The sequence below is a fragment of the Malaclemys terrapin genome, chromosome 17, assembly GCF_027887155.1.
Source record: "Malaclemys terrapin pileata isolate rMalTer1 chromosome 17, rMalTer1.hap1, whole genome shotgun sequence".
Lineage (NCBI taxonomy): Eukaryota > Metazoa > Chordata > Testudines > Emydidae > Malaclemys > Malaclemys terrapin.
The window spans coordinates 3076168-3103784 of NC_071521.1; the positions used below are offsets into that span (position 1 = coordinate 3076168).

Consider the following 27617-nt stretch of genomic DNA (forward strand, 5'->3'; position numbering starts at 1 on the left):
TCACAATAAACTCATTGGGGCAGAGTCTTCCGTTATAATCTGTACAGCACACCAAACACTGACAGTGCTCAAATAAAGTGTGTGTGTGTGTGTGTGTGTGTGTGTGTGTGTGTGTGTGTGTACAGTCTAAAGAGCTACATATACATATTACAGACATCTACATACAATCAGTACACACAAACTAGGTCATCACACACTTTCTGTTAAATAAAATAGTGTGTGTTGTGCATTTCATCTCATCCTAAATCTGGATCAGCTTGGACCCTTTTAGGCTCAGTTTTCATGCTACAGTAGCAAACGCTTAATGCCTGGTTAAACCCAGTAATTAGACATGTTTCTGAACTACTTCCAAAGGGAATGGATCCTCAAAACCTCTCACCTCTGTAGCAAACCAGGTTTTAAGTACTATCAAGTAAAACCACCTAACTCTCGTAAGTAGAAGATACCACCAATATTCTCTCTTGAAAACTTACGATAAGACAAAGAGACAAAGCCTAAATGACCATAGTGCACTTTGCATCTTGTGCCTTCCACTGACCATGCTGCTGAGCTCAAAGCACTTTAACCCTTTACCTGTTTTTCAAATAATGAGCCGGATGGCAAGAGGGTGAAACCCACTATTGTTATTCTTGTATGAAAAGGGATAAAAATTGTAGTTTCTTCTGCTGCATCTGTGGAACTCTGAACACTCCTCATCTAACCACACACATACATGCACCCACCCACCCCTTTTCAGGGTTCAATTCAATTTTAAAAGATCCAATTAAGGCCAATATTAGCCACTATTAGCTACAATTCAAACTAGTGCCCAGAGAACATTAACACTGTAGTTCTGTCAATGATCAATTTAGCCAAACCTTCAATATAGTATCATGTCTAGAGCATGACCAGGATTCTTATTTGTCAAGCAAGCCAGATAACTGAACAGGTCTATTTTCTTAGCCAAGATAACAGAGCAAGATCCCTTCTCCCCTCCCCTTTTGACTACAAATGCAGTGAATCACCAAAATGGGAAAGAAAGGACAATTAACCCTCTCTCACTGAAGCCAATGTTGCTCCATAAATTATCTAACTGGAATAAGAGTAATGGTTGTTGACACAGAGACTGCAGATTCATGTCTCTGAAAAACCCCAACCAAAAGGGTTTGCTGGGCAATTAGCGGAATATTGATTTCGTGTCCTTTAGAGAAGCTTGAATATTCAGCACTGTAAGCTCTTCGGGGCAGGAAGCAGGTTGTCTTACATATAGTAACTATCTAGCACATTGTAAGCACTGCTGGAAACAACAAACAGTAGTTATACATACTCTACTGCAACTACATCCTAAAACTACAAATCTTATAGCAGTATCAACCCGTGAGGAGATCTGGAGCCTACAGAAAACCTCCCTAAGAAGCAAACTTTGTTCATAAAGTGAATTTTAGGCTGAAGAAAGGTGCCAGCTTGACAGCCCTGGAGACAGAATGTATATTTATTTCCTAAGAGAGACAAAGAACTGCCATTGCTACACACTGAAGTCTTCCACTTTGCTCTCCTTTACCATTGCCTGACCACTAGACGGTCACAGTGCTGTTAAAATCTGTCCAGTAGATGTATCAAATTAGATACCACACACCCCACCTCACCATTGCTGGGGACGAAGGCTTACAGTGATATCATTCCTGAAGACAGAACTTCTGCAGATGCCACAGGAGTATTCTGAAACAAAGCCACCACACAAGGACAGCGGACGATTTTGAAAGACGTGTAATTGCACAGCAGAAAACCACCTGAAATTCACCTCAGGTCTAAGAGCTTTATGTTGCTCTGAGCTGTTATGGTGGTTGTTTGAGAAAACGTCCTTGTTTGGAACTGGTGAATTGCAAGGGTTTCTATGGAAATGTGCTTTTACACACTTCCCATTCTCAGAGAGCAATTGCAATGGCATCTTGGAGGGAGTCAGCTAATCAACATTACCAAAAGAAGTTGGTGGTGCAACAGTTGATATCAGCATAAAAAAGAAATTAAGGAAAGGGAGAAGGTATCTTGGATCTTATTGTTTATTAATCCTCTAACTACAGTGCATCACACACTCAAATGTGCTATTTAGATAAAGAAAGATGCCTATGACAACCTAGTCACATATCAGAAACCATTATACTTACCACAGTGAACAACGTTGCAGAAAAAAATGTCATGGAGAGTTTTAATTAAAAAAATTAAAAAAAAATATTTAAAATTTGCATAAAGAAACCCAATATATATAAACAGCACTTAAAACTTGCATCATAGAAAACATGTCAGAGGTACCCGCTGAACCAACCTTTGTCACATTAAGAGGACAGATATCACTTTGTTTGAACTTCACAGTGATACATTGTGTAAGGGTGTTTAATGGCTAAAAATGCCATCTTACCTAAGGAATGTGCTGCAGTGGTTTTAGAACTAAAAAAGCGGCCTAATCCAAGATCTCCCAGCTTCACCACTCCTGTGGCTGTTATAAACACGTTGGCTGGTTTTATGTCTGCAAAAAGGGACAAGGAAAAGGTCAAAGCCACAAAAGGTTATCTGTTGTAATACTGCAATGGAAACATAGCCTGAAGCCTCTTCTGCACAAAAGAGAGACTCAATCAGAACCATGTTTCTGCACAGCTTTGATAGGCTGAATCTTCTAAGACTTCAAGTTACATAAAAAAAAACCTGAGTATACTTCTCAGTGCAGCAGAAATATTAGCAAGGGAAAAGTTGTAGGAAAACAACATAACAAAAGAGGTAACCTCTCTCACTCACGGAAATCAAAGAAATATTTAAGTCCAGCTTCCCTTTGGAAATGTCACATTTACACAGAGAACTATTTATTATGGTTGACTTTCCCCTTATATCAAAGGTTGATCTACATGTCCAAAACTGATCCACATTTTGTGAATGGGACAGTGTTTTATATCGAAGTTCTATATTTTTTGTATCAGGCTTAAGATGCAAATTTGCAAACCGTATGTTAGCAACACGTTTGTTCTGTTGGAAGGCTGGTCTTATGGTTAAGTTAGAGGGGGGGCTAGGTTACTTGGATTCTATTTTCAGTTCTGACTTCGGTCATAAATGGCCACTCAAGGGCCCAACAAAATTGGTTGCTTAATAGAGGGAAGGCCCTCCTAATGAAGGTGGAGCCATGTTACACTCAGTACATTTTGAGGATATGAGAGGGAAGTCACCTAATTAGGATGGGCTTGTACATGATTCATTCTTCCACTCACTTCCTTTGATTATCAACTTGCTCACTGAATATCAGTCCCCTGGTAAGTAACAAATGTGTTTGTAAGTTACATTAACATGATTTTTTTGTGTCTCTTTCACACTGAAACACACTGCAATGGGTTGGAACTAGCTTGTGAATAGAACATGCAGTTACAAGCACGCAGGTAACATGCCAAGCAAGGGTCCATCCACTTCAGTAGCCTAACTTAATAATTTTCTCATTTTTAAAAATGACTGATTATTTAAATGTTGTGAATAGATTTTTAAGGCTGGAAGGAACCATTGTGATAATTCAGTCTGACCTCCTGCATGACACAGGCCATAGGATTTCCATACATATAATTTCTGCTTCAAGTCCAACAGCTGTAGTAAACAAGAGCATATCTTTTAGAAAAAAATCTAACCTTGATTTCAAAATTTCGAGTCATGGAGTGATCTTTCCATTCGAAAATACGGCACGTTCATTACATCACCATCTACGGATCTGGATATGTGACTGATCCAGAGCCAACAAAAGTCCATGGGGCTCTTTCTATTGACTCCAAGAGGGTTCGGCTCAGGCATTAGCACATTGAGCCCTGCCGAGACTCTCGTACAACGAAACAAATGTCATAATCTGAAGGCAGAATGTTTCTACCACATGGATTACAATGTCTTCAACATCCTAACGTCTTATAAAGGAAAAATAACGCAAGCCCCCTGCAGTGCCTCATACCTACATTGAATCAAAGATGGCTTCCAGGGCTAGGACAAGATGCAACACTCTCCCTGCAGAGTTTTGTATGAGGCAACTATTTTGGGGAAACTCAAAGAAATTATAAGCCAACAGTGTGTTAGCACCATGCATTTTTAATCTGAAATGTCTGACAGGTGACTGTTCAAGTCCAACATTTGAGGCAAAGATCATTCTAAACTGGAACAGCAGGTTCTAATCAGGGAGAGAGTAGGAACTTTGGTGTTTTTCTGTTTTTTGTTTTTTTTTAAGGATGTCTCAGACAGCTTTCCCTGATCTCCCCTTCCACCCTTACCAAAAAAAAAAAAAAAAAAAATGCACAATTTAGCTTTACACAAGTCTAATAACCTAAAAGCAAAGCAGGAAAGCTCTGAATTGCCTTCTCTTCACTCTAACCCTTCCCTCATCTTTTCAATGAAAATGAACTGCAAAATGTCAATGGGGGAAGAGGGAGAGGCCCCTCTTCAGAAAAACAACCAGAAACTTGGAATATAACGTAGCTAACCCACCCAGCAGAGTATGCATCTCATTCACAAAGCAGAGCTTTCACTCTGCCCAACACATCCTGTCCGACAGGACACCACAGGGGGTTTTATACAAAATATTTTGTCCGCTTATAAGACAGTCAAAGTAAGTGAAGCTCAGTTTCCCCAAGCTAAACCCCAAGTCATGGTGTGCACTAGTGAATCCTCTTTCCCCCTGAATTATAGTAGACTTGTGTACATGACAGGCTACTATCATTTACTATAGTCTAAATCAGGCATACCTGGAAGTCTGCAAGAGGCAACTACGTAGGAGCGGAATTCTAGTTCTCCCTTTGCTGGCGAATTGAGTGAGGCATTCGCCACTTGTAAAGGGAATGGAATTAATGAGCAGCTGAGATTGGTATTTGCTCCTTTGTGGTGCATTTGCACTTCCTGGGTCAAGTCTTTCACAAAACATTTCATTTGTACTATAAGGGGCAAAGTAATTTTTGGATAGAGACCAAAGTGATGAAAAGTTCTAAGAAAAGAGCTAGAAAAATAATTAATGAACATTGAGAATGGGGTATAAAAAAGTTTGGAACGTATTTATATTAATATTCCCAAATCCGCTTATGAGACAGAAAAACTCCCCTTAACTCTCTCTAAGGTCGTACTAAATATAATTAAGACTATTTCTTAGCATTCACTGCATCCACTAGTCTCAGCATTTTACTTCTGACACATTTGTAATGGCAGGTTTGACACTTCTAGTTAATATCAGTGTCTGGAATAGAAAGCAGCTCATCTTCATAATACTCTACTCACTTCGGACTGAATCCTCTAACAATGAGGCAAAAGACACGAGGAGAAATCCATCTCGCAAGCACCAGTCTCTCTCTAAACATGCACTGGCTGAACATCAGCATAATTGTTTTTGAATGTGGGCGCTTACTAATTGGAACATTATATTATTATTCAGTGAAAAGAGACTGAATTAATGTTACCTCTGTGCATCACCCTGCGGGAGTGCATGTGTTCGACTGCACTGCATAACTGCACAAAATATTTCCACACCGTCCTTTCCGGGATTAACCGTTTCTGCTTTTTAAAATACTGTGGAAGGAAATAAATAAAAGATCAGTGAAGAAGCAAAATATCTGTCTCACTCCTGGACTCATGTTAGTCAGCTGTTGACTGCTCATGTCCACCAGATCAACAGCGGCATGGCTCATCTTCTGATTAGCATTTAACTCCTTCTCTGTGTATGTAAACTTCAATACAATTCACTAATTAACAACCACTATGAAAAATATGCTTAAATAGGTTTGACATTTTTGAATGGACACCAATTATAATTAGCATTAATCTCCTTAATTACCTTGCAAAACATATTTAATGCCTCAAAACAACAAATGTCTGGAGTATTTTGCCTTAAGTAACAAAGGATTTTTTTAAAAAAACAACATCTTGTAGATGTTTATCATTAATGTACAGTCTATTAACAAAGAAAATCAATTCCTCCATTTTCTTCCCCCAGCCGCCCAAAACTACCATGGAATCAACGGGGTATCCCCAATTCCGATGTAATAATATATCCCTAAGAGTTCACACGTAGACATAACCTTTGGGAAAGCCAAACTGTCTCAAAGCAAAAATAAAAACAGATTACACGGAAGCAAAAATTGAGATTGTAAGCTCTTTGGGACAAAGACTGTCCTATCCCGGCTTTGTATAGCACATAGTACAATGGAGTCCCAATCCTTTGGGCCTCTGAGCATTGTTAGAACACACACAAATTAATAAACAATCATCACCACCACATAGCACAGCCATAAACTGTCGATACTTCTCTGGAGTAGTTTTACGTGCTATTCCCCAAGATGTAAATAAAGCAAGGCACTGAGTTATCACCAGTATAATCCAGGGCAGACACTGCTGAAATATCCTCGCTAACCATGCACCTCGCCCTCTACATCTTTTCTCAAAACTCACTTCTTTGGATTACCTTTCCATTGCTGGCCAGTACTTGACACTCTTTAGTGACCCTCACTCCAGGCACTAAACCAATTCTTTATTTATACATTTAGTTACAGAACCAATAAGATGCATATAAACCTCAGTTGTTCAATGTTTATTATTGTCATCCTTTGCCATGTAAGGTCTAATTTATTATATAGTGATCTCCTCTGGACAGGCACCTGTGATTTTTCTGATAAGATGTTGTGCACCCTTATGATGCTCTACCATTATATTTGTTTTACATCATACAATTAAGAATTTTCACTACAAATCTTAAGAGGAGGAATAAAGGTGCTAGATTGGTTGAAAGATGCCCATCTTGTATTTGTCCCTCTTGATACAGACAGCTGATGCCGGTTGTGACATTCAGCATTTTATATGAAAGTGATCTGAATCAAATCATGGCAAGAATGTAGCTTGCAGATCAGCTGTGAAAAGGTGTAACTGTGCAATTCGCCAAAAGGCAAAACTGACAGCTTGCAGCAGTTTGAAACCAAAACCGAAGAGTGGAGTGCAGCAGAACTGCGGAGGATGATGGATAAAGTGTTATTTACACCAGAATATTAGCTTAATTCTCATTAAAGTATTTAAGTGAAGATATGTTAGACCACAAGTGGTAATTTTCTAAATGTCATGTCCAATAAGATTTGCCTGACATTTACCAGAAAGCCAAAATTCTCCAGTGGGTTATACAGCAACACACTGTTACATCAGCTTTATAACAGCTCATAAATAATGCAGGCGACAGGGACATGACAAAGACAGTCCCTGTTTTTATCACTCTCACACCTTCAGAGTGTTGTTATTGCTGTTCCTACCGCCTCCCTGAAGCATAAGACTAACATACGTCTAAAACAAGGGGGGATGGTGGGGAGAGAGGAAGGGGGAATCAAACAACTTTATCCATTAATATTTGGATTCTATTTAACCACTACAAAATTCAGTTCCTTTTGTTTCAGTACAGGGACCTGGTTGAGTATAATATTCTGGCCTGAGGATTTTCTCAACAAGATCACTAAGCAGAGCTGGTTCTAGCTTTTTGCTCGAGTGGTGTTTGCTATCCTATGAAAGAGACAACCAGAGTTCCTCACCTATTCTACAACGGTGCAGGCTGGTAATCATGACGATCCCAATGCCAACTACACTATCATGTAAATAGACTCTTCCATTTTTCATCCTTGTTTGCATTTAATTTTTGCATACATCAAAATTCTATCTACAGGTTTGTCACAAATGAAAATACACTATTTGTATCATGGGGAGGCGGGGCAGGAATCAATGCCCCTTTCCTTTTACAATTATTTTGGGAAACAGGCAAGTCCATAAAGTATTTACTAGTTATAGCATCACAGTCTTGTCCAAGTTATCAAACTAAGGGCAGATCTGCACTACCGCTTAAGTCAATGTAACTTACCGTCACTCAGAGGTGTGAAAAAGACTCCCCCTTGAACAACGCAAGTCACAGCGACCTAAGCACTGGCCACACCAGTGCAATGTCAGCGGGAGATGCCCTCCCGCCAACATAGCTTCTGCCTCTCATGGCGGTACAGTAATTATGCCAACAGGAGAGCGCTCTCCTGTCAGCACAGAATGTCTTCACCAGACTCGCTACAGCGGCGCAGCTTCATCGGGGCAACTGTACCAATGTAGCGCTTCTAGTGTAGACCTGCCCTTAGAATCACCAAAATTAATTTTTAGAGAAAGACACCAAACTGGAAGTAAAAAATATTAAAAGCTGAAATTATCAATCCTGAATGGTACATTTGTGTTTATTATATTTATGAAAAGCTCATTTAGCCAAAACGTGAAATTTCTTCATCAGATACAATAATATTTTAAATTGTGTAAGCACTACTTTTTTCAACTAAGCAAACTCTACTCAAAGATTTACACAGGAGCATGGTCACTAGGGTAACCAGATGTCCCGATTTTATAGGGACAGTCCCGATTTTGGGGGCTTTTTCTTATATAGGCTCCTATTACCCCCCCACCCCGTCCCAATTTTTCACATTTGCTGTCTGGTCACCCTAATGGTCACTGCCCCCAACACTTGCTTTCAGAATGGTTCTTTTCTTTCCTCAAATCTTTAAATGCAAGTACTGAAAAGCCTCTGATCAATCTGGATGTTTTCTGGGGTCTCTTGGGAGAAGGAGCAACATGCAGTAAACAGCAACAATGTAATGTTAAACGTATATGCAGGATGAAACAATAATCATGAGCTCTCCTCAAGGGCCTGACTTCCTCCCTGCTCTTTGTAGGTTAGCCTATTCAGGAAGTAATATCTCCCTTAGCACAGGTCATTGCATGAAACAGTCTTCAGCATGAGAGGTACACTAGCCGCTAGCGTTACCATCCACATATACTTTGAGTCACCATCAGCGAATTCAGGTTTATAGATGTTAATAGCATTAACTGTTTGTGGATAAAAGCAATGGCTGAAAACTTTAGGCCATCCCCCAAAAACTCTCTACCATAGGTCTATTTCCAGCCCCCAACTCCCCTTGATGAAGCAAATTCCTTCTCTGAAACAGAGATTTTCACTGCACTGTAAATGTAGCCACTAACTATGGGCTAAATGGCTAACTGGTTTGACAGCCTTTGGCCTGGTGCCTCATAGCTGAGCTGACAGAGAAAACAAATCTGTTAATCAGGTATTTTAGCTGTGACAACAAGGAGGAGGTGAACTTTCCGAAGTGTTCATTTATGATAATTACAGAATAATGATGGCAAAAACAGGTAAAATATGGAGAGAAGGTTAAGAGTGCTAACAAACATGATATACCACATCTGTTCTCACAGGGGATGTATGTCTAAAGATTAACATGTCAAAGAAAATACAAAAGCAGGTGATAACAGCTTAACTAAAGCTGGTTCCAACAATACAAGTATTCCTAAGAGCTACATCAGAGAAGAGAAAACACTTGAAAATTTTCTCAATCCTAAATCCCTGTTGTGAAGGAAAGTCAATATACTTTTTGAAATGTCTTAAATGTAGCAGACAAGCTACGTGGCTAGTTACCCTACAATAATTAAACGTGCCTATCAATCAGAGACCGGGTAAACCAGCCTTGCAAAATTATACATACCCACTTGCTATGAGCGAATACTGTTTTTTGACAAAACATTTGTTCTTTCTTCATTATCTATCCTCATAGTAAAAGGTAGGTTTTTTGAATGGGCTAGTAAATTTTTAAGCAAGTTTTGCAAGGCTTGCATGTCCTAGGGCAAAATCCAGGTCCATACTGATATTGCTTAGAATTAGAATGGATGAGGAAATAGATCTGCAAGGCTACAGTGTAGAGAACCCCAGTTCACGTAGGGCATTCAAGACTCCTAAATTCCCGGGGGAGAGGGCAAGCCCATCTTCCTTCATAAAACTACTATGGAAACAAAGGTCAGAGAGAGGCAGCTCAGGAAGGGGAAAAGGAGCAAAAGAACATGAAAAAAGCAGAGACAGACAGTTAAAGAGAAAGCTGATTTGAGAGAAGTGGGGGGAAAAAACCTTAAGAATATTCAGGATCATAGGACAAGAATAAACTATAACAAGAATGCAGTAAAGAGCAAACCAGCACAAATGGAGGAGTAAGATTCATAGTCTAATGAAATTCTTGTGAGTTCAAAACGTACTTGTGCCTTCCCCAGTAGGGCACTAATGCAATAAAATACAGATTGGGAGAGGAGGAGAAATGCAGGATAAGACAGGCTGGGAGATTCTACCAATCAGAAGAAGCCAAAGATTATAAACATTCTCAAAAGAAAGATGTCTATTCAGAAAGATCACAAGGGGTGACAGTAAGTGCAGGACAACCTTCAGACACACTAAAAGAACCTATACATTCTTAACCAGTTTTCATATTCCATGCTCTAATTAAAAGCCCAAAGACAATAATGGCATAAACATGGTAAATGGCTGATGAACTAATATGTTAGATCCCTGTGAAAAATTGAGTGGGGTCATGAGACTCTGTATAAAACTTCCAAGTAGGAAGCCTTTAGGGAAATGTGTCTAATCCCAAAAGGAATTTCCCCTCTTAAAAATCTTTTTTTCCCCTCTTGCCAAACACACCAGGTTCACCTTCCTCCTCCTTCCCTTTCTTTTTGTTCTTGTATGTACACAGAGGTAGAGAGAGAAGGAAGGCTACAACAAATATGCTAGCTTTGAATTTTGTTCCACAGCCAGTAAAGGCTGGTGTGTTCCAAGAGTAAATTCTGGTGTGTTCCAAGAGTAAATTCTGAAGCCATGCACTAGACTCCGAGAAAGCACCATCTCCCACGCTCACAAGTTACACAAAATAAAGAGAAGGAAGGCTCTAGTAATATTGCAGACTGGAAGGACGTGTATCCTGACTTGCCTTTTTTTTTGCTCTCCATAATAAATCTCTGAAGTTATATCAGCTAGAATAAAAATTACCAACGTCATCAGTCCTCATGCTACTAATTTAAAAAATAAAAAAGCATGAGAACTGTCCGGATCCCGTTCCTCCTTTCCTTTTTGTCGTATTTTCATTTTACATAATTTAAGGAACTATCAAATGAACAACCCACATTTCAAGTTTCCATAAGATTTTCAGACTTAAAACGATTCCTCACATTTTTTAATCAGAATTGTAAATCACTTTTACTTATTCTCTAAAATTCTAGTGAACATCCATTCCAAGCATTCACAATGCTTTTTTTTTTTTTTTTTTTTTTTTTTTTTTTTTAAGTTTTTCTATATTTTCTTGTATTATGTCACTTTGTAGGGTTTATTCTTTGGTTTGTTTTTGTTTTCAATTAGGAAATAGTTCTGGTTTTGAGCTTGTTGAAATTTTCATTGAAATGACCTCCTGCAGGTAAGCAAGCAAGTGGGGTATCAGGCCCCAAGTTTCTAGTACAGATCTGCTTGTATCTGTCGCCTGAACTTCCAGAATAAATGTGACACCCCTATTTTGCCTCAAGAATTGGTGTGTCCTTACCTTAATCATCTGAGAGAGATCACCTGCATCTGCCAGTTCCAGGACAATGTTCAGTTCATTGTCTTCAATAAAAGAATCCAAATACTTAATTATATTGGGGTGGTTCAGTTGCTGCAGAGAGAGAGAGAGAGAGAGAGAGCACGCAAAGTGAATGTACATTACATGAAAGGTGCTTCAGTAATAATGACTCAAAATATACTGCCCATCAGTATTCATTCCTGTAATTGTTCCACAGCAGTGTCCTTAACAAAAGACAAGGCTATGGCATTTGCTGTGTGTCCATATACACACAAGGATGTGTGGTGAAACACAATTCAGATTATATCTCATATGCGTACCAGGCAAAAGAGAAAGCCAAGCAGTCTTTTGTAAGGAGCAATTAGTTCCAAATGGTCTATTCTGTTGTATGTTCAGATAATCAGGGTTTAAAATCATGATCTTGGGAGAAACTTGGTCTGAGCTACAATTAGCAGGATTTCATTTTTTATTTTTTTAAATTAATATCAAGCCCCACCACACTACTAAGATGTTTGTTATAGTAGAGCTTCAAATCCCCATTCAGGATCGGTGTACCATCTTGCTAGGTGCTTTACAAACATACAGGCAGACATTCTCCCTGCCACTAAAAACTACGAAGGGCAGGGGTCGGTCTACAATGGGGGTAGTCAACAGGTGGACCGCAGGCCACATCTAGATCACCAGACACTTTTGAACGGACCCCAAAATCTTTTTTATTTACTTATCATTGTTGGTTTTTTTATTATTTATTTCTTTTCTCTGGAGTCTTGACCTTGACCAAAAATTTGGACCTTGCCAAAAATAACTGACTACCCCGGACTATAACATACAGATTACATACTGCTTGTTAGTTCTGGCTCTCTCTTTTAAAGCTATATTTATAGTTAAATCTTGATGAATTTAAAAAACAAAATTTGACCAATGCCTCTATCAGGTCTATATTTTTGCATTTAATCCTAGCTTTTTTCTGTTGATTTATAATTAACACTAGAATATGGAAAATCTTGCCTTTTTCTAATGTTTGTTACATTTTACAATATCCTTCCCTTTTTCTATTTGTTAAAAAAAATATTTTTAATCGTTGCCTATTATTTTAGGGTATTTAACCCATAGCATTATTTTAAAATTTTTAACCCTTACCATTTTCAAAATATATTCAATCCTAGTCTTTTCATTTATTTACAAATTATTTTTACATTTATGCTTCTTTAGTAACCCTTGCCATTTTAAAAGTATATATCTAATCCCAGTTTTATCTATTAATATAAAAAAAGTCTTGCCTTTTTTTTTTAATTTAACCCTAGGCTTTTACTGTGTTTGTATTTACTCAGAGCCTTTTCTATTTAATAACTATTTAAAAAAAAATTTATGTACAGATCTTTTTCAGAAGAGACAGTAAAACAACTGCAGATTTAAACAGTTATTATTTAGCTCATGGAGGGCGAAAAGAGCAACTTGGATCTCATTTCAGACCTTTTTGCCTATACAGGATATTGAATAAACCTGGTGAAATATTAATTTTGCCACAATTAGTTAAAGATTTGCTATGATCACTACAGAGAAGGTGCCAAACCTACAAACACTTGTGCAGGTGCCCACATTTATCCATGTGAGTACTACCACTGACTTGAGTGATGCCAATTACCACCAAGATCATTTTGGGTTAAATGTGCGGCTAGATGGAGCTACTATGTGAACCACTTGTCCTGTAGCATTAATGTGTTCACTGCCACCACTGTGTTCCTTAGAAAGTACAGCACATGAGAAAGTGGGCTCCTTCAGAAATCAATTTTGCCCTACATGTTTTACAAAAATCTGCATCTTCTGGGATGCAAAGATGGAATCAGTATCAGAAAAGCTGGCTGTTTGAAATTCTTGCATACCTGACACTGAAGATTATTATGTAGACAATTCTGCAGGAGAAGCTCCTAACTAACAAAATACCTAGTCAAAAGTAGCTCTTTAATAGAAGGAAAGATTACAAACTTTGAAAAGCCAAGTGTGGACTGGAAATGTGTGGATTCTAGGCTTTCCAAACAATTTTGATACTGTACCCTAAGTTATGGGAAAACTTCTCCAAAAACTTTGAGAACTGATACATGAGATGCATCCATCTACAATGAAAGGAATACAGAATCCCAATGCATGCGTCTGGAAATATAGGAAGCATCATTATCGTTTCTGTCTAATCCTGAAGGAAGTAGGTGACACTGCTTCCAAAAGACAACAAAATGTAGTTTCCACATGACCCCAGCCCTATTCATCAGGCCCAGCAGAAGGAAGCCACCATATTGTTCCATGCGCAGTATTATTCATGAGGAAGTGTACATTACCTGAGACACTGATTCTGCTGAGTTTCAACTGGAAGTTATTCTTTAAATACAGTTAATCCTGCCTTAGCATGGGGGGCTAGACTAGATGACTTCCAGAGGTCCCTTCCAGCCCTACATTTATATGATTCTACCTACCGTTCCCTAAATGTCTTGAAAGAAGAGCTATCACTTGCCTGTATTCCATTTCTATGGCAGGACAATGATGAATTTCAGGGGCATTCCCATCATTATGGTAGACAAGCTCACCATCTTTTCTGCATAGTTGAGTGCTTTGGCTTTTTTTTTTTTTGGGGGGGGGGGGGGGTTTATAATTGTTAATCCAGATTTCACTTATTTAAATAGCTTTTGTTTTTATAAAGTGCAGCATGAGAGGATTTGTACACTAATATATACTATAATATTTTTCTCTTGTTTTCTGGTTTTGTTATGCATTATTCCCAGGACTAAATTAAGAAACAAAACATATTACAATTTCTGTTTTAATATTTTAATGTCTGATTCTCCTAACAAAACTGACAACTGTAATTACTTGGAACATACTGTATGTATCTTGATTTCTGTACTCTCTCTCTCTTTGCCTCTTTCTGAATTGCATTTCTCTATTTTGTAAGCCTAAAGTCCAATAAAAATAAACTTAAAAAATAAAAAATGGGCATTTCATCCAGCAGACAGTAGTGACTCCTGTGTGTCTATTTCACGGGTTACTGAGCGGAGAGAAACACTGTTATAACCCACCATGTTAATCACTCTGCTCTGCATGCACATTAGGCAATAGATTCTCCTTTGCAATGCCTGGACACTAACTCACATTAGTGTTAATGGGATTCATGTGTAGGCATCAAGAGAAGAATATTCCCACAAGGCTGAACTTAAAAAAAAAAATAATAATAATCTAAACAGTCAAGACATTTCAACGGAATATTTTAAAAAATGTCTTCCTTCAGGTGTGCTGATCTACTGCCCTTCCAGCCGAAGAGGTTCAGGTGTTCCCTGCAGACACTGCTCTCCACCCAATACTGGTGTCAGGGGCATCCTCTGCAGGCTTCCCAGGACCTGCCAGGCTTGTCTGTGAACTTGCCTCCCAGTAGTGTCTGATGGCTCAGCAAGCTTGGCACACGAACTCTCTCCAAGCAACCCATGTCTTAGTCTTTTGATTAATATCTTAAAACTTTTTTTAAAAAATATATCTATGTTGAGATTAACCTCTACCCTTGTGGGTGGGTCTCCCACGATTCCCCCTTTCATCTCTGTTACCAGCAGCAGGAGCTGAATACCAATCCCTCTAGTCCGTTAAAGCTGTTCCCAGAGAGCTAACCGGCAAAGTTCCTTACTCCACCACCCAGCACATCAGACCAGACCAGCCACCAACATATGGAGATTGTATATGTTAAATTTGTTTAAAAAAAAAAAAAAAAGAAGAAAAAGAAAAGATTTGTTAAAAAAACAAAACAAAAAAAAGACACCTTATTCCCCACACCTCTGAACCCCACTACCCCAGAACATCCAGTGAAGTCAAACTGGTTTTATAAAAGACTTGACTGAAGCGGAGATCCTGCCCCCCTCTCCACCCCCCCGTACCCTCAACGCTTGTGCATGCACGTGGCAGGGAAGCTATGCGGGAGGTTACTTGAAATTTTTAATCTTTTGACAGAAGGAAACTGCATAACCTTCATTCTCACCAATCTTTAAACGCACAAACAGCACAAAATGCCCTAGCTCGGGTTATTGACATTTTCTCATTTCTTTAATGCAACCTAAAAGTTTGATGGCAGTTAATGCCTGATGCGTATGCACAGCAATGCTGTCAGCAAGAGGCATGCAGAAGAGCAAGTCATCTCCAAATGAGCGAGCATGTTGGCTCCCTGCTGCTGATTACAGCCATATTACTGAGCTATTTTACCCTCTCTTTTTACTAGGCTGGTTTTTGACGGGGTATTCTATTTTTTGCAGTTCCAGTGAAGTTTTTATTACCTCCCAAATGCACAAGTTTTTCCAATTAATGTACTAAGCACAAAACAACATTTATTTCTGTAGCCATACAGGAACTTTGGATCAAAAACAAGCAGAGGCAAAGCACCATTTTGACACAGATTCACTGCAGCAAGCCTGTCCGATTCCTTCAACAACAAAAAGTGTATGGAGTCTAACTTGGTATATTAAAAAATTGGGTAAATTGTTTTAATTTGCAGTTTACACAGAAATTATTCTAGACTTTGGAGTGAGGCGGTAACTTAGCGTACAACAGTAGATATCATGGGACAACATTCACAAATATAAGTATCCAAACTGATTACTTGGCTAAGCTCCAGATAAAACATTACAGTTAGACATTTATTATATATCAATGAACCCACGAGTAGTGCACTGACTTGAGTTGGACTTAGCACATGTTTAAGCAGTTTGCTGAATCCATTACCCTTAGACACTTTAAACTTTTTATTTAAGATAAAAGGAACAATTGCCTTTCTCAAAACTAATAAAATAGTTAAAGGACAGAATTTATTCATTTTTACATAATATTGTTATATTGGGAGCTGGGGTGTTCACATGGATATTGTGTGTTAAGTTACTCATTTAAAAAACAGTATTGACTTTGTTGAAATGTATTGCACACTAATCTAATAAAAACAATTGTGGCCAGTTTTTGTTAAAAATGGAAAAAAAAGTTTAAAAGAAAAAATTCCAGGGAAATTCTTCATGCCATGCCAAGGGAGATCACATGTCTTCTGCAACATAAACTGGAGTCACGCTGTTAAAACCTTACTCCTCTCTCAGAACATGGACTCGCTCTGCCTAATGCCTTATGCGTAGAAACATCCACTACACCATCCTCAAATTGTACTGGAAAGCACAGTACACCAATGTCAAGTTTTGAAATGTGAAATAGTACTTTTTCTAAGAACCACCTCTGTGACTCTGTAAAATGGCCTTCAGTTATTTATATGTAGCTGTAAGAACAGCCAGCATGGGAGCTATCAATTAACAAGAGATGAGTTGCAAATATTGATTTGACAAGTTATTAGCTTTACAGCACTGAGTGAGATGCATTCCAGTTGCTGACACTGACAGATGTACTGAAGCTGGCCTCTTAAAATCCTCCCTAGTCTCTAAACAAAACCTTGAACAACTCTGCCTCACAGCCTTTTGGGAATATAACTTGCCTCTGCATCAAATTATCAAAAAATGCTGACCTGTACAATGTCATTAAAAACTGCTTCTCAAGTTGACATTTAGAACTTTGATTACTCTTAGTTGTGATTTGTTCAGTTTCTCAGAAGCTGACTTATATACATCGTGGGTAAAATCCGTCATATTTTGTTTGATCTTTCATTTGAAAACTAATATACATTTGAAAGAAGTGCCCTATCGGCAGTATCAACTAATATATCCCTTGTGCATTTGCAATACAATATGATTTATCAAACTGACTTTTTAAACCATACTTTGAGCTCCAGCTTATTTGATGGGGCTATGTAAGTGTTCAACCAGCAACGGTTGTTCATAGCACAGCACGATTATTCTTTACTGCATTTTTCAACCAGGAATTTATATTGTCAAGACAGGAGAGAGACTTATGACAGTAATGCTTAAAGCTCCCCAATTCACAGTCGTTTTATGTAGCAAATAACTAAAAAACACAACTCAAAGTATGTTGTCATAGGGCAATAAACAAGGATCAAAATGCAAAAACCTTGGAGGCTACAGCATCTCCTGAAAAGGAAAAAAATAATTTAAAAAGATATTTCCTGCATTACTAAGGCTGTGATTTTTAAAATGAAAAAATTTTAAGTTTCTTATTTGTCACCACTTATGCAATTTGTGTATGTTCTGCATTTCATTCAGAGAGGAGAGTGATCATCAAATATCCACCTTCACTTTTTTCTAGTCAGTTTCACTTCCTGTTTCTCATACACAAGTACAATGCTGAAATGCTTGAGTTGCAAACGCTGAAGGAGAATGGTTGATGTTAAAGAAAAAAATAGGTTTAATTTGAAATACTTATAATACTTTTCAAAAATACATTCACTGAGCCCTATTAGTACATTTGCACATAAGCAGGGTATACTTACCCATTGTTCCTACAAGTTTCAATGTAAAATGGACAGAAAAATCAATTCAGATACAAAATATCAATTGGACTAGATTAATTTCCAACCTCAAAGTGGTACAGATTTTATTTATTTTTTTGAGTAAACGTTTTTTTAAAAATCAACTGCTACATTTTGGGCTTAAGTGAGTGGGCAACCCCTCTACAACAGAGATTTCAACTCTCTGACTTTCATCAGAAAAATCTCATTCCTAGCTGGCTTAGAGTGAGTAAAGACACATATTAATTTATCCTGGCAGGATTACTAAAACTTTAGAAATACTTAAGGTAAAATTTAACATTATCCTAAAAAAAATAAAAACCTGGAAAAATGACGCAGTTAAAGTTTTCCATAAAGATAAGTGACATGTTAGCATAAGTTACTATGGATTCCAAGCTAAAATAGCCTTTTCTTCATAAAAATATATATCTTGGGTAATGTATACATCTGTGGAATATGAGTTGGTAATATTTTCAAATAAATCAATTCAATTTAAAAAAACAAAATACGAACTAGTAATGAATCTAGTCTACTTGTATAACCAGAGCCAATTTACTACTGGGATGAAGTCCCAGCTATGGAAGAAGAATCATAAACTAAGTCACTGTGGCCTATGATTTACAAGAGTGGCACATTTGCTGCTATTTGGAAGATAGCTGTCACGTTCTTCAGGACACACCATAACTTGCTTGATCTTGAACCGGTAAAGCTGCCCAACTTAAACGTGCTGGCTGAGTTACAGCCTGATCCAACTCCCATTGACCTCAAAGGGATTTGGAACAGGCCTTCAGTTCTGCCAGTTGACGCTATGTACAGCAAGAGATACTTGGGAGAACAAGAAGAGTCAAGGAGGAAATTATATGTAGAGATATATATTTAATTGATTATATATTTTAAAAGCAATACAGTAGATGGGGAAGTGCTAATTATCCCACCATATCATACCATCTCTTACTGCTCTTTTCACAACCCAGACAGTACAGTATTCACAGCTTGACATCTGGCTCCTTGGTGAGCTTTACACAGGAAGATTTGGAGTTGCCTCTGGTCATCTCATACGATTAGGATGATAATTGACTGTCTATGAGCCCTTGTCATCTTGGATATTTTATTTTCACTCACCTTTGATTCTGATAAATTTGCACATACTGTCCTGAATAAGTCCAGTGCAAACATATGACAGTGCCCCACAACTAAATGATCTTTCTGTAAGATTCCACATCTGAATTGCCAGGATCCAAAATTCTCTTGGTGAATAGTAAGTTTGGCATTATTTTCTTTTTCATTACAAACTCTTTAGCAGGTAGACTATGCACACACATAAACAGCTTTGATATAATTCTAACTATATGTCCATACCATACAACTGCCACAGGCTGACCAGACTTTCACCTACTGTAGTATCATGATATCTGATATTCATCAGAAGAAGAGCTAATTCCTATTGCTACACTAACATTCCATTTTGCATATGTAAAGAGAGATGCAATAAGATGGCTTCCGGTTGGATAAGCTCTTGTATGAATTCCAGCTGTTACCACCGTGAAGCGAATGAGGGATGTTCTCCTCTAGCCATCACTTTGTGTATACACAAACTCACACAGATAGCCGTTATCCATCCCTGCCAGCAGGTGCTTTGGAAAGGTAGACCCTTGTACATTAACTCAAATCAAACTATGAAACTCATCCTTGTCATGAAAGAACAGCAACAACAGTGTGATCCAATTGCAGGAACCGAAGCTGGGTTTTTCTTACCAGAGGTTACATGCAAAGTCTATTGAGTGTAAACTAACTGATTAATGAACCACTTCCCAACGTCGGGAGTGCCAGGAGGGGCAAGTTGCACTGATACTCTCCTGCCACCAATTTCCAAACTTTATTTTGTTCATCACCTACTGGCAGAGCCTGTCTCCTTGTACCAAAATAGCATGCAGTATCTGTTGCATATTTAAATTTGTTCAGTCCTCTATTACTGTAGAGAAAAAGAGGGATGCGTGTACTGTGGAAACAACCCATACATAGTCAGCACTTAAATAACCCCAGTTCACACATGACATGTGGACTCAAATACATAGAAATGCACATGCCCTCTGGCCAAAACCTGGCCAGCAGGTGATGCATAATCACTTTTAAGAAAAAAAACCTCCCAGCCAATGCCCCTGCCATGCTGTGTGCAAGATCTGTGGAGGAGAAAAGAGATACTTGTGCATAAGGCAAAAAGGAGCAGAATGGATACCCCTAGAGCTCTAAAGGGCAGAAAACTACAAAGAACCAAGAGGTGGGCCAAAAGGCATGTATTGCACAAAACTGCTAAGGAAACTAGTTAGATAAAACACCCTGCAACCAAAGAGAGGTCCACTGCAAAGTTCCAGACAGGAATTGTAAATATACGTCATCTTACTTGATTTGCCACCCAACACAAATAGTAATCTGCCTGCACGGACATAAAACAAAATATTCTCAAACATAAAAAAGTAAAAATAAGCCACTGTAGAAATTCTTACCTTCAAAAGGTCAATTTCTTTAATGCAATCCTGTCTGGCCTTGGCATCCATCATTTCAAATATCTCAACACAAGACAAAAGTGAAATATTAAATTAATAATAATAATAACAACAACAATAATGAGGCAAGAAATCAGATAAGCTCTACTCATTTTAAACCAGCATTGGTTTTCTTTCCCTTCCTTAACTTAATGAATGTAAGTGTCCTATTGCAGGCACCAGACTTGCATCTGGTTGACATATTCTTTGTTTTAAAACCACTACAAACTAGGAAGCAGCAAAATTAACATTAGCACCTTTTGGCAACATGCTAAATGGTGGGGGAAATGAGATTTTAGTTTGTAGATGTTTTGCCTATTTTGTGACCTTAAAAAAAACAGTTACTTAGTTTAACACTGTCTACACATTGTGTGTGAAATATTTTTTTTATATATATAAAATATTTCACGCACAATGTGTAAACAGTGTTAAACTAAGTAACTGTTTTTTTTAAGGTCACAAAATATATATATTTATTTCTATTCTCTCTTTAAACAATTCAGAATTGTTCTTCCTCTCACAGATTCCCATCCATTAATTAAGAGTAATTAGCGTTAATATTCATTCTCTAATAATCAGAGAGCAAGTCACTGGTAATATGAATTTAAAAGATACGTTGAAGGATTAAAGGCAAATTTCTTCAAGAAAAACACTGTTCTGAACACTGTATGGTATTTTAATCCAAGTTTGTAATATATTTGTGTGCTGCATCTTCAGAATTTTGTTTTAAACAATATAACTAATTATAGTAGAAAGAAAACTAATTTCTTTTTATTTAATTGTGTTCCACCAATGAAAGTCTGGCCACTGAATATCTTTGTTCATAATGTCAGCTGCTCCTCTACTTCTAGATACGAATGACACAGATGAGAAGAGCAGTGAGCCATCGTTTCCATCTCTAACTTTATGTCCTCAACCATCTGCCCCTTATCAGTCATCCAGCCTTTCATCACACTCAATATTCTCATACGATAGTCCGTGTCAAGATTCCAGATCCTTAATTTTATGGCTATGCCCATTAAAACCTTTGTTTTTATACATATTATCAATCAAAAACGAAATGGCCATATTCTAATAAAAAAAATAAAGGAAAATTAAAAGTAGTATGAAATGACAATCCTTTTTACACTGGTGATACTGGAAGTGTCAAGCCATTCCTAGATGCAATGGTCACAAGGGATCAAGATTAGGCAGCACAAACACATTAACTCAAATCTGGTCAAGATGGAAGCTGGATTTGTCCGCCCTATGTGGAATAACTGAAGAAGGCAATTAGGAGGAGGAAGCAGAGAGTCGGGGCTTGGGTTCTATTCCCAGTTTATACCACTGACTCACTGAGTGACTAACTAAATCAGTTAACTTCTGTCTTCATGTATCCATCTGTAAAATGGGTATGATAGTATTCACATACCTCAAATAGGCCTTATCCTTCTTAATTAGTATTTATGAAACTGAACCTTTCAAAGGTGTTGCTCTATATGGGAGCCAAAAATAACTAATGTTTATGACAGCAATTAAGGACAAAAGGACTTCCAAAACAGCTTTCTGCTCTTCGGTTTATTTCCACCGGTGAGAGAATTCTCAAGGGGAAGCAAGCACTTCACCTGTAACATCTGTGCAAAGTAAGCAGAAATCTCAGAAATCTTCCTTTTACCTGCAATACAATAAGCTCCAATTTTAAAACACTCACCTGAACTTTCTTTAACGCCACGGTTTTTCTGTCCAGAAGGCAAGTTGCTTTGTAGACTTCACTGAATTGCCCACGGCCAATCTTTTTCTCTATCTGAAAATCTGCCAAGGTGCAGCGATATGGATATGACGTCAAATGCCTCTGCTTATTCAAAAGAAATAAAAACAGCCATTGAACTAGACAAACTGACAAAAACATGAGCAGGTATTTCTTCATCCCTCTCCTTTTCTCACTCACAGACAGCACCTTCTATGACTTGATAATCACAGTAAGTATTGCACCTAAGCAATCTACAGGGGAGCATGAAAAGCCAGAAGGCCAAAAAACCCTCTACTTTATGTAGGGTTACCATATTTTGTGCCTCCAAAAGGAGGACACTCCACGGGGCTCTGGCCCCGCCCCCTCCCCCGCCCTAACTCCGCCCCCTCCCCTGCTTCCCGCGAACATTTAATTCGCGGGAAGCCTGAGCAGGTAAGGGGGAGTGTGTGGGGGGAGTGTGTGGGGGGGAGTGTGGTGGGGGGGAGGTGCGGCCCAGGCTGGCCCCCCCGGCGGCTCCAGCCTGGGTCGGCTCGGGCCCTGGGGTGCCGGCCCTGGCCCCCGGCCGACCACCCCCGGCCCGCCCAGCACTGCCGGCCGGCCCCCGGCGGCCCAGCGCACCCCCCCGGCTCCCGGCGGCCCCGCGCACCCCCCCGGCTCCCGGCCCCGCGCACCCCCTCGGCCCCGCGCACCCCCGCGGCCCAGCGCACCCCCCCGGCGGCCCGGCCCCGCAGCCCAGCGCACCCCCCCGGCGGCCCGGCCCCCCGGCCCAGAGCACCCCCCCGGCGGCCCAGCTCCCGGCCTGACCCCCCGGCTCCCGGCCCCGCGTCCCAGCGCACCCCCCCGGCGGCCCGACCCCGCGGCCCAGCTCACCCCCCCGGCGGCCCGACCCCGCGGCCCCGGCCCGGCACTGCGCCCCTGGACCCCGGCCCGGCCCCGCGACCCCGGCCCAGCCCTCCCTCCCGATTTTCCCGGACATGCCTGGCTTTTGGGGATTTCCCCCCGGACGGGGATTTGAGCCCCCAAAAGCCGGACATGTCCGGGAAAATCCGGACGTATGGTAACCCTACTTTATGGAAATGGGCTGAATTTCTCTCTTCAATCACAGCTCTCCCTTTCTGCTTCAGGCCACTTACAGTTCAAACCACCTTGCACCAGAGTACTGAACAGTGAATATTCAGTGCCATTAAAAAAAAAACCCAGCATAGATCCATGAAGTCCCACAAAATGTATCTGTTTACAAAAATAAACTGTTCGTGGAATCAAATGGATCAACTACATATTAAAACAAGCAGATCCTCCAAATAGTTGACAAGATTGTTTTAAAGGCCAATAGGTATAAGCAACACACACTTTCAAGTCAAATTAAATAAAAACGGTCAACTTATCTAATACTTCACTTGAGGATGCAAGAATTTAAATTCTTCCGTAGTAACTGCAGCAACAAAATTTGCATTCCATAACACTGGCAAACATTTTCACTTCTTATGCATTTCTGCATTTGTGTGTATTACCCATTTAAAAATATTACCCATAGAAAACCCACACATAAATCTGAGCACATTAGTTAACCCTAATGATTACAGAACAATTGCACAGAAAGAAGCAAGTTTAAAACTGTAAACATGCGAATACTTTTGGTCTTATTTCTGATGTGCAAAGAACTGAACGTAGGCCGATTGATCTAGGGACACATTTATCTGTCAATATATTCATTTTCAGTCTAATTCCACTGATGTTACTAGTGCATCTAGTTTAGTTTGTTAAAATAAGGAAAAAAGGAAATAAAGAGAGTGTGCTGGTCTCCCGTGTAAATAACTAATTAGGCCCAAACTGCTGTCTCCCCAGTTACTTGCCCTCAAATCAACTTTGCATATTATTTTCACCAGGGACAGATTGAAGCCTACTTTTGAGCAATCACAGGTAAATATGTGGTTAGGCAGGTATATACAGTATAACAAGCATTATGTACGCCACAGACCAGGAACTACTCCTAGAGCCATTCTGGTCTCTTCTATAATTAACATGAGTGCTAACCAATGTTTAAGAACTAAATTAATGACTAAAAGTTGCTGTGCATGCCAAGTACAGTATTTTTAAGCTTCAATATCTTAAGCCATTTTTCAGTTATTATAACAAAATAAAAAATAATTAGACCAGTTTGTAAATCAATCCTTTGTAAACTTTCATTCTTTAAATATAAATTATTTACAATTGAGGCCCTAGTTGACAATCCCAGCAAAGGTGCCCAGGATTGAACAGGATATGGAAACTGTACATTTTGATACATTTGAAAATAAAGGAAAATTAAAAGTAGTATGAAATGACAATCCTTTTTACACTGGGTGATACTGGAAGTGTCTAGCCATTCCTAGATGCAATGGTCACAAGGGATCAAGATTAGGCAGCACAAACACATTAACTCAAATCTGGTCAAGATGGAAGTTGGATTTATCCGCCCTATGTGGAATAACTGAAGAAGGCAATTAGGAGGAGGAAGCAGAGAGTCAGGGCTTGGGTTCTACTCCCAGTTTATTCCACTGACTCACTGTGTGACTAACTAAATCAGTTAACCTCTGTCTTCATGTATCCATCTGTAAAATGGGTATGATAATACTCACATACCTCAAATATGGATATGGAAACTGAGAAGCCAGTCCTACCTACTACTGCAATGGCCTAACCTCTTCTGTGAATAACGCATATCAGTCCAGTACCTCTCACTAGCACTATGTTCATGGCAGTATAGAATCTCTTTGGACTTTATATTTGTTGACAAGTCAGATTACACTTCCTTCTTTGCAACATCGGCAGAAATAAAAGTTACTAAAATATACAACTTAGCAATAAATTTTTTTTAAAAAACCTTTCAGGTTTATAGCTGTTTGCCCAATTCTGAACTATAACCAAAAAGAATGAAAATATCTTGTTGGCAGAGGCTTTGTGACCAAGATCATATATTCCTCACACAAAACATTGTAAAAACTCCATGTTCCTCAGCTAGAATTTTTGAGATACCTGAGCTAAGAGACTGCTGAGCATTACAGTTTGTACAGCAAAGTCAAACCATTTTCAGGAACTACATCACCTTGACAAATACAGAACAACAACAGCGGAATGCTATTCCACTGGCGCTGTAGGGAAGATGAAAGGAGAGGTTGTATTAAAGACTAGGATATACAAAATATAATTCTGTATAATAAATTGTCAATTAAAAGACTATCCAGTCCTTTCATCCTTTGTCCCCTTTTCCCAATGTCACTTTGTAGCTGGCAATACGTTTTGTTGCTTTCTAATACATACCTAAACTACCTTCCCCATCAGTCGTTCCAGGGATTGCTAAATGAACATTAAAATCTAGGATAATTCTCAAAAGACTACACCATTTGTGAAATATACATATGCGTGGTTACGAATTCTAGTCAAGACGAAAATATCACAATACTATAAGGTTCAGTCAAAGTCTCCTAATACAAGTAGGCACATGGTTGGGAATTTAACTCCAGGTCATCTTCATCAACTTTCCCAGTTTAAGTGCCCTAAAAGAGCAAAAACACTCATCTTCTCATAAAGTGACACTCTCAGTAATTGTTTTTGAAACATCAAAGCCAAGGGTGAATTTTTCCACCCCCAGAACACCTAAACTATCTGAAACTGATTTTATTACTCTGGGCTGAAAAACCACAATTAGAATTTTAACTCAAGTACAATAATTTATACAAACAATTAGGTTAATTAACGACTGGCATTTAGTTAAAAAAGGTCAGTCACGTGGAAATCGGAAGCTAATTACAGGGTATGTTTTCTTTTAACCCTTATATTCTATGGCTTCATTTCTTTCCCTTCCCAAAAATTTGTACTTCTATGAAACGCAGTATGCTCTCCCACCATACTCCTCATGTGGGTTGTGATCAAAATGTTTGTTTTATTCAATAAGATGAACAGTCTTATCAAGAATGTTGCTGTGTCATATCATGTTTACAGGTTAGAATGCACTGCTATTAAAATTATAACAATGATTCAGGGCAAGTTTCTCCTCTACAGTGCTGCACTGCATATTCTACACTTGTAGAGCAGTAGAACTTTCACCAATACTGTTTGGAGAAGAGAGTTTTGGCCTAAGGTTTGTCAGATATGTAACACAATATTTATGCAACAGCTGCTTCAGCCTCCTATGAAGTATTGTTTCAGTTACTCATTATAAATCTAAAAATCTCTACTAATATTAGGAGCAATGGGAGGTTGTATAGAGTGAACTATACTAGCCAACATTCAGATTCCAGAGCCACGGCAACTCTTTAAATTTATTTTCTATGGTTTTAAGATTAAGTTAGATAAATTTATGGAGGGAATGGTTTAATGGTAAAACATAGTAGTCAAGGAAAACCAAACAATGGTAGGTAAATCGTATAATGGCTGACAGGGGTCAGGCTGGGGTCAGGCTGGTGACTCTTGCCTATATGCTCGGGGTCTGACTGATCGCCATTTTTGGGGTCGGGAAGGAATTTTCCTCCAGGGCAGATTGGCCGAGCCTCTGGAGGTTTTTCGCCTTCCTCGCAGCATGGGCAGGGATCTCTAGCAGGAGGGTCTCTGCCGATTGAAGTCACCTAAAACAGGATTGGGGACTTCAACAGCAGAGTCCAGGGAAGGGGTAGGGACGGTTTTATGGCCTGCAGCATGCAGGGGGTCAGACTAGATGATCATAATGGTCCCTTCTGACCTTAAAGTCTATGAGTCTATGAGTCTATGAGTCTATAATTCTACTCCATAGAGCAGGGGTGGGCAAACTATGGCACGCGGGCCACATCTGGCCCGCGGGACCGTCCTGCCTGGTCCCCAAGCTCCTGGCCCCGGAAGCTAGCCCCCAGCCCCTCCCCTGACCCGGTTCTGTGCTGTGTGGTGGTGGCGGCGCGGTAAGGGGGCAGGGAGCACGGGGGTTGGATAGAGGGCAGGGGAATTTGGGGTGGTGGTCAGGGGGCGGGGGTGTGGATGGTGGTCGGGGGGGGGGAAGGGAGTTGAATGGGGGCAGGGGTCCCGGAGGGCAGTCAGGAAGGAGGGGAGTTAGATGGGGCAGCAGGGGGCAGTCAGGGGCACGGGTTCCGGGGGCAGTCAGGGGACAGGGAGAAGGGGTGGTTGGATGGGGCTGGGGTCCCGGGGCGGTGTCAGGAATGAGAGGGGGGTTGGATGGGGCAGCGGGAGTCTGAGAGCAGTCAGGAGACAGGGAGTGGGGGTGTGTGGATGGGGCTGGGGTCCCGGGGCGGTGTCAGGAATGAGACGGGGGTTGGATGGGGCAGCGGGAGTCCGGGAGCAGTCAGGAGACAGGGAGTGGGGGTGTGTGGATGGGGCAGATGTCCCGGGGGTGGGGAGGGGGACCAGATAGGAGGTGGGGGCCAGGCCACGACCCCCTCCCCAACTGGCCCTCCATGCAATTTACGAAACCTGATGCGGCCCTAAGGCCAAAAAGTTTGCCCGCCCCTGCCATAGAGTTTCAATCAGATTCTGAG

At 39.8% G+C, this 27617-nt stretch overlaps 1 protein-coding gene across 4 annotated transcripts in view; it reads right to left on the reverse strand.

The window, feature by feature from the left end:
• NEK6 (NIMA related kinase 6) overlaps positions 1 to 27617 on the reverse strand; it is a 110089-nt gene that overhangs the window by 29229 nt on the left and 53243 nt on the right. For 3 of the 4 annotated variants that reach the window (XM_054007394.1, XM_054007393.1, XM_054007395.1), the window contains 5 exons: positions 22078 to 22221; positions 20349 to 20411; positions 11406 to 11516; positions 5436 to 5544; positions 2396 to 2503 (listed from right to left, as the gene is read on the reverse strand). In XM_054007394.1, the coding sequence (XP_053863369.1) occupies positions 2396 to 2503; positions 5436 to 5544; positions 11406 to 11516; positions 20349 to 20411; positions 22078 to 22221 (535 nt within the window). The remainder of the gene's footprint in view (positions 1 to 2395; positions 2504 to 5435; positions 5545 to 11405; positions 11517 to 20348; positions 20412 to 22077; positions 22222 to 27617) is intronic. The other variant, XM_054007396.1, reaches the window with a different exon arrangement.